Source organism: Nematolebias whitei, chromosome 1, assembly GCF_014905685.2.
Source record: "Nematolebias whitei isolate Nwh7 chromosome 1, NemWhi1, whole genome shotgun sequence".
NCBI classification, from domain to species: Eukaryota; Metazoa; Chordata; class Actinopteri; order Cyprinodontiformes; family Rivulidae; genus Nematolebias; species Nematolebias whitei.
This window is the reverse complement of record NC_056498.1, coordinates 88306916-88315413: the sequence shown is the minus strand read 5'-3', so window position 1 is coordinate 88315413 and position 8498 is coordinate 88306916. Positions and strand designations below refer to the sequence as shown.

Here is an 8498-nt window from a genome sequence, read left to right as displayed (position 1 = left end):
CCCCCCCCTCCATTTTCAGATTCTGGATAAGTTGTTGGACAGGGAAAGTCAGACTCACAAGCCTCAGACTCTGAGCTCCTTCTACTCAAGCAAACCAGCAGCGGGAAGTCAGCGTAGCCCATCAAAACATCCCGTTATTAACCACAGTGGGGTTGGCGGGGCCACGGGGGGAGCCACCAAACACGTCCTGTCGTCTTCCTCACCAAATACGTTGGCGGCTTCTTCTTCAAGCTCTTCTTCTGTTGTGGCATTGGCTGGAGAGGAGGTGACGGAGCTCAACCTGGTACAGAACAACACAGCTGGGGAGAACTCTGCTGACACAAGGGAACATGGTGAGAGATGCCCCCACCTCTGGGTGTTGGGTCATATTTTACTGTAGAAAAGCTCCTGGAGCAACAGTCGCTCCACTGTCTCCTTCTTTCAAACTCGTACTCATCACTAACAGGAGGTTGTACTTTGAGTTACAGTTAGGACTGCACAGCATCAGAAAAACATGTAAACTTGTCCTTTGTAAAACAATTTTCAGAAGTTTTATGACTTGGAATTATAATATCCTACAGTTTATTTACTTTTTGCTATTTAAGCCATTTTTTCCCCAATAATAATATTGTTCATGTTTGTATTATAAAGACAAAAAAATCTAACGGACATCTTTCATTCTAGTAAAACCTGGCTAAATCTTTTTTTATGATATAATGAATGAGCATCTAAACTAAATATTTTGTGTCACAGCATATCCCTTGATAGAGGATGAATCTGTTTTCTGTCCTCACAGTATTAGACGGACCTCAGTTATCCAGTGAGCAGCAGAATGAAACAGCCCCGTTGAAAGTGGAGGCCACGGTGCCCAGTCGACTGGTGTTGGGGGGACGCTGTGGATACAGCCAGCGCTGCTGGGGCTCACCTGTCCGGCAGAAGAAGAAACACACTGGTATATATTTAGGACAAAGAAAAGTCATTTGATTAGTTATGCCATTTATTTTAGGAATACTGCATTGTTTTTGTCTGCATGGATTCATCATGAGATAAACACCATGGTGTCAATTCAGAGCTTTTTTCTCCTCAGTTTGAGATCACACGTTAAAGTCCAGCTTCATGCTTAAAATGTCCCATTTGAACTTGGCACATCCAGATGGGGGAAGACTCCCAGACATGTTTTGGTAACAGCAGATATGATGTGTTGTGTCTGGACAGGTATGGCGAGCATCGACAGCAGTGCACCAGAGACCACCTCAGACAGTTCCCCCACTCTCAGCCGGAGGCCGCTCCGTGGTGGTTGGGCAGCAGCGTCTTGGGGGCGGGGCCAGGACAGCGACAGCATCAGCAGTTCATCATCTGATTCGCTGGGCTCCTCCTCCTCCAGTGGCTCTCGCAGGGCTGGCGGCGGGGCCAGGGCCAAAAGCACAGACACCAGCAGGTAAATACACACGCACACACACACCTCTTTCATACATTAAGCTGTGTGGAAGATATTGAAGTGTACCACAGTTTGATATGTTTTGATTCAGTTTGGACCTGCTTGACTGATTTCTTTCCTTTTCCTAACATCGTGTTTTTGTAACGCGGCATTAAATACAGTTCTGGGCATAAACTTTAAACCACCTCTTAATTTCTCTATATTTAGCTTCCAAGCACCCAGACTTTCTTGTAATCACTTAAGTGGTTGATAGTTTTCAAGTTTTTTTTAAGAATGTCTTTTCAAAGTTTTTTCCCCATTTTGGCTGTTTTATCATTTTCTGTCTAGTCCTTGTACCTGACATGACAGCATAAAAATGTAGGAAATTGAACAGTGGTAAAAACATAAGAAAAATGCAGCGAACACCAGACACAGAACCTGAGAAATGCATTGATTATTTACTGCATGCTAAGTGTTCAGCTAATAGCTTTTTTGAAATCACCTTCTCAGAAATCTTGAACTGGTTGTTTAGGATTGAGTCACTTTGACCTATAAGTGATTCATGTCATCATTAAGTGGGTTACAAACAAAAAACATTCCTCTGAAATTGGTGTGATCCCAGACTGAATGAGTGGGGCTGGGGGAGCTAATGTCCAAAAAAACTTCTCAAGAAATCTTGCTCAAGATAACGTTAAAAGATGTGGACTTCAACAGATGTTAGATGATGACACTTCTAATTCTGTGTTTGTGTCTTCATTTTGTCCATTGAACCTGTTTACACATTTTTATAGGTACAAAGGACGACGCCTTGAGTGCCATGCTCCTCATGTGCCCAATCAGCCATCGGAGGCAGCCGCCCATTTTTACTTTGAGCTGGCCAAGACTGTGCTCATCAAAGCTGGAGGAAACTCTTCAACATCCATCTTCACCCAGCCCTCAGCCAGCGGCGGTCACCAGGGACCACACAGAAACCTGCATCTCTGTGCCTTTGAGATCGGACTGTACGCTCTTGGACTCCACAACTTTGTGTCACCCAACTGGCTTTCCAGAACTTACTCATCCCACGTATCGTGGATCACTGGTGAGGGGAAACCGTGTGTGTGCATGTGCGTGCTTGCCCGCGAGAGAAACAAAAACTCTTCTCCATTTTAAAATTTAAAATTTGTTTTCTTTAATTTCAAGTACATACTTGGCTTCATTTGGGCTGTCCTTTGTTCCTCCTTCAGGCCAAGCCATGGAGATTGGCAGCGCCGCCCTGAACATTTTAGTGGAGTGTTGGGATGGGCACCTCACCCCCCCAGAAGTGGCATCCTTGGCAGATCGAGCATCCCGAGCCAGAGACCCCAACATGGTCCGTGCGGCGGCAGAGCTGGCCCTCAGCTGCCTGCCTCATGCTCACGCCCTCAATCCAAATGAGATCCAGAGGGCCTTGGTGCAGTGCAAAGAACAGGTACCACTGGTGTGGATTCATACCCAGTGCCAGAACTGACTGGGTTTGGTCTGCGTAGTTCGGATGGACTATTACTGTATATGGTTTCATGTTTTTGGTGGTGTCAAAGGATAGAGTATGAACACATCTGGTAGTAAATGAGGAATGAAGTTACACCTTTAGTTTGGTAGTCAAGTGTTTTTCTATTGGTTGTTTTTATTTGCCAATGCAGTATTTAACAAAAAAAAACAAAAAACGTTGAACCTGGTACACGTGGAGAGGATAATGCACAAGAAAGCAGTCAAGTCCAGCTGCAGCTGGTTTTAGTTGTTCGCCTAAAACAACTGAGACTAAATTGGAAGAATATTGTTTGTTATTAGTATTGCATTGGCACGCTAAGAAAACTGTTTAAAGTGCATGTCAAGAGTTTAAATAAACTGATTTGGCATTTCCTAATTATTATTATTATTATTATTACTATTATTATTATTATTATGCACTAATTTTTAGACAAAAACAGACTGGACTGTGATATTTTTTCACTGATATATGGAAGTGAAGTCCTGTAAAACCTGAATGAAACAGACAAGAAGACGTATGTTTGTCATCCTGAGATAAATTATAAAACATTAACTTCTCAGCTAATTAACAAAGGAGTTGTGCTAAATTTGCTTTCAGATCTGCTTGAAAACCTGTGGAGAGTAAATATGTACGACTATTTACATCCGACTTATTGGAGTAAATTAAAAGTATTCATGATGTTCTCCTCTTAACTCGTATGTGTTTACCTCTCTGGTCTCTCACGGCTCGGTCCCCCTCGTCTCTCCAGGACAACATGATGCTGGAAAAGGCCTGCATGGCTGTGGAAGAAGCAGCCAAAGGTGGAGGCGTGTACCCCGAGGTTTTGTTTGAGGTGGCTCATCAGTGGTACTGGCTTTATGAGCAGTCGGTGGCAGGGGGCTCGGGCCAGCAGCGAGAGACCTCTGGGCGCTGTGGGGCCAACAGCGGCTCCTCTAGGAGGCTCGCAGACCCCACCTGTGGTGTCCTCGACGCCACGGTCAACATGGAGTCATCAGGGATGGCAGCGGTCACAGCTTCAGTTACCGCTGCAGCCGTTGTTCCCGTCATCTCTGTGGGCTCTACTATCTACCAGTCCCACCCCATACCTGGCCAGGCTATGGCTCATCCCCACAGCCAGGGGCTTCACCCCTACACAGCTATCCAGGCTCACCTCCCCACGGTCTGCACCCCACAGTACCTGGGACACCCTCTGCAGCACGTGCCTCGACCCGCAGTCTTCCCTGTGTCTGGGACTTCATATCCACAGGTCAGAACTCTTTTTTTAATAAATGAGGAGTTCATTATCTGTTTATTGCTCTTGATCAACTCAGACATCAGGATCTGACTCAACAGTCTTTGCTTATTCATTAGTAATTACTTCATTTCCTCTTTTGTTTGTCTCAACTTTATAAGGTTTAAAAACTAAACAAATAATAAACTAATAATCAGTGATTTTAACTGATGACCTGAAAACAACTTGACAATAACAAAGTTGTTACATAAGTACACAGCCATGGAAATAAAAACCCTCCTTCAGCTCCAGGGTTTTATCTATCGGGACATAATTAAAACGATCTGGTCTTAAATATATTGTAATAAAATATAATTCTAACCTCAGATGGACAAAAACACAACGGCTTCCATCGTGTCTTTATTTATTCAAACAAAAAAATCCCTCAGCTGAAAGAGGATGGACTCTTTTCCATGTCACTAAATGTTACATTTTTCCATGTTGATTTATGGTGCAGTTAATCTGGTAATTGTGCACGTGTGTTTCCAGGGGATGCACCCAGCAGCTTTTATCGGAGCTCAGTATCCATTCTCAGTGGCTGCCGGCCCACAGCCCCCTCTAGCGGCCACAGCCGTCACCTTCCCTGCTGTTCCTGTTCCGTCTATGACTCAGATTGCCGTCCATCCCTACCACACGGAGACTGGTTTACCCCTCAGCACCACTGTGGCAGGTCAGGACTGCACTCATTTTGAACCTGCTCCTTCTGAAGAATCTTACTGACCCAGTTTAGACCTAAACGTTGAGCACCAAATGTGTTGTGTGTGGTCGTGTTTTACAGTGAGCAGCATCCACTCTGGACCCACCATGCAGGCCATACAGGGAGCAGCTCTGCCTGCTATCTCCTCCCAACCTGCACCACTGGTGAGCAATGCCTTCCCAGCAGAAGACGAGCAGCACAGCCAGCCAATCAGCCAGCAGGGCCTGCACTACCTGCACTCTGCCTACAGAGTCGGTGAGGACCATCACGCAGACCTGGTTTAACATTCCAAGTGTGCATGCACGGTGCTTTGCAAAAGTTTTAGGCAAGTCTGGGAAATGATTGCTGTGGGGGAAAAGTGTTTTTATTTTTTTTATAAATAAATACTGTAGTTTATTCTAGTTGATGCAAAACTTTGGTGCCAAATTTTGCTAGGAGTTTGTGCAACATACACAAACGTGTTAAGACGAGACGATTCCAATGAAAAGTTTGGTCCAGTGTCTCACAGTTTAGTGTCTCCAGCTATGCAGCAGAGAGATGTTCGCTGATCAGTGTTTCCTGTTCGTTTCTGCTGCTTCCTCAGAGCTCGATGAAGACGTGTTCAAACCACGGTCTGCTTTGAAACCTTTGCCTGACCTGTGGCATAGAACGCTGTTCCTCAAGCTCACCTTGGAACCGCCGGTTCTGTTTCAGAAATAATTATCATACTGATCCTCTTTAATTCCTTTGAAACTGATCGTTTTGCTCGGCCGGCTGCTGTAGCACCTGTAAATTCATTTTGTATAATGTTTGGTGTCATTTTTCAAATGTACGTCTGGAGTTCCCGATGACGTCACTCCAGACCAACAAAAATGGAGTTTCCCAACCTGCACTTTTGTAAACAAAACCAGCTTGTTAGCCAAAATACAACAAAGTTTGTATCATTTTAAAGGTTATGGGATGGAAAATAAGAAAAAAATGAACTGTGCATTGGAATATTCTTCATTGGGACTGCTGCAACGAGTCACAGATATTGGTTTAATTTAGATATTTTCCTCCTACCTAACACCTTTGCACAGTCGTGTGATTCTCTGAAGGTTCAGTGACTAAATGTGACCTCTGATATTTGAAGGCATGCTGGCGTTGGAGATGCTGGGCAGGAGGGCGCACAACGACCATCCGAACAACTTCTCCAGAAGCCCACCGTACACAGAAGACGTCAAATGGCTGCTGGGACTCGCTGCAAGGCTGGGTAAGTCCTGAAATATAAAACCTGCATTCACTGCTCCTGAACTCAAATCCTCCAAGTGACTGATGAGATTACTCCGTTAGTTCTGAAATAAAACAGATTACAACAAATTGAAGCAATTCAAAAACATCCAAAAATGTTCTAAAAAAAGTTTGAATGGTGCCAAGTCTGCTTCATTTTTTCTTCAGAGCTCAATAATTTCAGCTCACACTCTTATAGTGAGGTAGGCAGAAACACAAAGTAGAAATTAAGCCTCAGGAATCACTTGTACTGGAAAAAAAGCCGAAATGTCTGATTGTCACACGTAAATGTAATGTCTGCAGAGTTTTGTGTTGTTACGATTCTAAAGATCGTTCAGTTTTGAAAAGAGAATTCTTGGCTCAGATAAAAAGGAAGTCGATGAGAGTTTGGATGTGCGGTCTCTGCTCTTCGAGGGTGATTTAAGAGAGAACTGCAAGTCCTACAGCAGTGATACACACTGGGTGCAAACCATTTTGATGCATCAACTGTAGAAGAACTGGACTGGTTCTGAAAACCAGACAGCGTTGTCAGCAAAAACTTGAAAAGTTTCAGATAGTTGAACAGGTGTGTGACATCATCACACTCAAAGTTAAACATTTTATGGTAAATTCTTCAAACATAACGTGTAAAAACCATTAACGATGTCACACTACCAGTTCAGTCGTGTGAAATCCACCTTTCTGTGAATCGTTTACACTTTGGATGATGACTCTACAGTCTGAGTCTGACGAGGACCGGTTCTGTTTCCACTTAGTCAGAATCTCATTGTTGTCAATGTGGACTGGCACAAAAACACGTTTTAATAGAATCAAACCTGAGCTGCTCTACATCCACAGTCTGCTCACATCACCTGTGTTTTACCTGTTCACTCTGTCAGGAGTCAACCATGTGTATCAGTTCTGCGTTGGAGCTGCAAAGGGCGTCCTCAGCCCGTTTGTCCTGCAGGAGATCATCATGGAGGCTCTGCAGAGGCTGAACCCTGCTCACATCCACGCCCACCTCCGAACGCCTGCTTTCCACCAGCTCGTCCAGCGCTGCCAGCAGGCCTACCTGCAGGTGTGCCGCACTGAAAGCACACACGTATCTGAGCTTCACCTCTCACTGGAGTGTAATGGCGTGAACGCTGATTCAGCATTTAGTCGTTTGAGTATCAGAACTGTAGGTTACTCTTGGTCTTCTCTGAGGAGCGTGAGCACCTCCTCGACACCGGCAGGTTATTTCCAGCTGATATAGCAGGAGCTTCTGATGAGGTGAAGCTGAGGGCGTGTAGCTCGTTCAGGAGATGGGTGCTCTGACTTTTGGTTTTTCTAACATTTATACTCCTCAAAATATTTAAATTCACAAATATTTCCCCATAATAATACATTTTTAGAAAATAAAAGATACTTCTATGTACTTCTAGATCTATTTTTTCTTATGCTACTTCTAGCTTTTGGCTAACTTTTTGTGACTAGCTTAAAATAGTAAAAGACTCTACGCTAATCTTTTGATATGTTTAGCTTGTGTTTTGTGAGTTTTAGCTACTCTTTTTACTATTTTTAGCTAGCATTTTGCTGTTTTTACCTTTTTGGCAATTTTTTCCCCAACATTTAGCTTTTGCCTTCTGGTAGTATTTCTATTTTTAGTTAACATTCTGGTATTTTTAGCTTTGGGCTATGGCTCTACTACTACCATGAGCTTCTAGCTACTGTTTTGCTACTTTTAGCTAAATTTTTGCTCCTTTTAGTTTTTGGCTAGTCTTGTTTTATTTTTGAGTTTTAGCTTGTGTTTTACTAATTTAGACTTTTAGTTATCCTTCTTTGTGTCCTTGAACGTCTGTGTGCGTTTCTTGGGCCACTCCTTCAACACAGTTGTTCAAACTGTTCACAGAAAGTCCGTGTGTAGTTCTCTGTGACGTCAGGAGCTGAAGCTGGTCTCTGCTCTTCATCTTGGTTCTTTAACATCTCACATTTGGAGCTCCACACAGAATAATGTGAAGACTCGAACCATGCGGCTCTTATGGGGGGGGGACTTTTACAAATGCCTTCTGTTACCATCAGGAGCATGTTGGGGGGTGTTTAAGTTCTGATGCAGCTGAATCTCAGCCGAACATTTGCTCACCCCTCCCTCTCTCTCCTCAGTACATCCACCATCGACTCATCCACCTGACGCCCGCCGACTACGACGACTTTGTCAACATCATCCGCAGCGCTCGGGGGGCGTTCTGCCTGACCCCCGTGGGGATGATGCAGTTCAACGACGTGCTGCAGAACCTGAAGAGAGGCAAGCAGACCAAGGAGCTGTGGCAGCGCATTTCACTGGAGATGGCGACGTTCTCCCCCTGAACGTCCCACGGAACAAGAGCACAGCTTTACTACTGCCACCTCGCTGAGCCCA

At 44.3% G+C, this 8498-nt stretch overlaps 1 protein-coding gene across 1 annotated transcript in view; it reads left to right on the top strand.

Moving 5' to 3' along the window:
* zswim8 (zinc finger, SWIM-type containing 8) overlaps nucleotides 1-8491 on the top strand; it is a 33485-nt gene extending 24994 nt beyond the window's left edge. The window contains exons 17-27 of the mRNA XM_037681085.1: nucleotides 20-332; nucleotides 776-931; nucleotides 1195-1417; nucleotides 2188-2477; nucleotides 2623-2846; nucleotides 3655-4152; nucleotides 4666-4846; nucleotides 4955-5128; nucleotides 5985-6104; nucleotides 7000-7178; nucleotides 8243-8491. Coding sequence (XP_037537013.1) covers nucleotides 20-332; nucleotides 776-931; nucleotides 1195-1417; nucleotides 2188-2477; nucleotides 2623-2846; nucleotides 3655-4152; nucleotides 4666-4846; nucleotides 4955-5128; nucleotides 5985-6104; nucleotides 7000-7178; nucleotides 8243-8446 — 2562 coding nt within the window. The 3' untranslated portion in view covers nucleotides 8447-8491. The remainder of the gene's footprint in view (nucleotides 1-19; nucleotides 333-775; nucleotides 932-1194; nucleotides 1418-2187; nucleotides 2478-2622; nucleotides 2847-3654; nucleotides 4153-4665; nucleotides 4847-4954; nucleotides 5129-5984; nucleotides 6105-6999; nucleotides 7179-8242) is intronic.
* The last annotated feature ends 7 nt before the right edge of the window (nucleotides 8492-8498 follow it).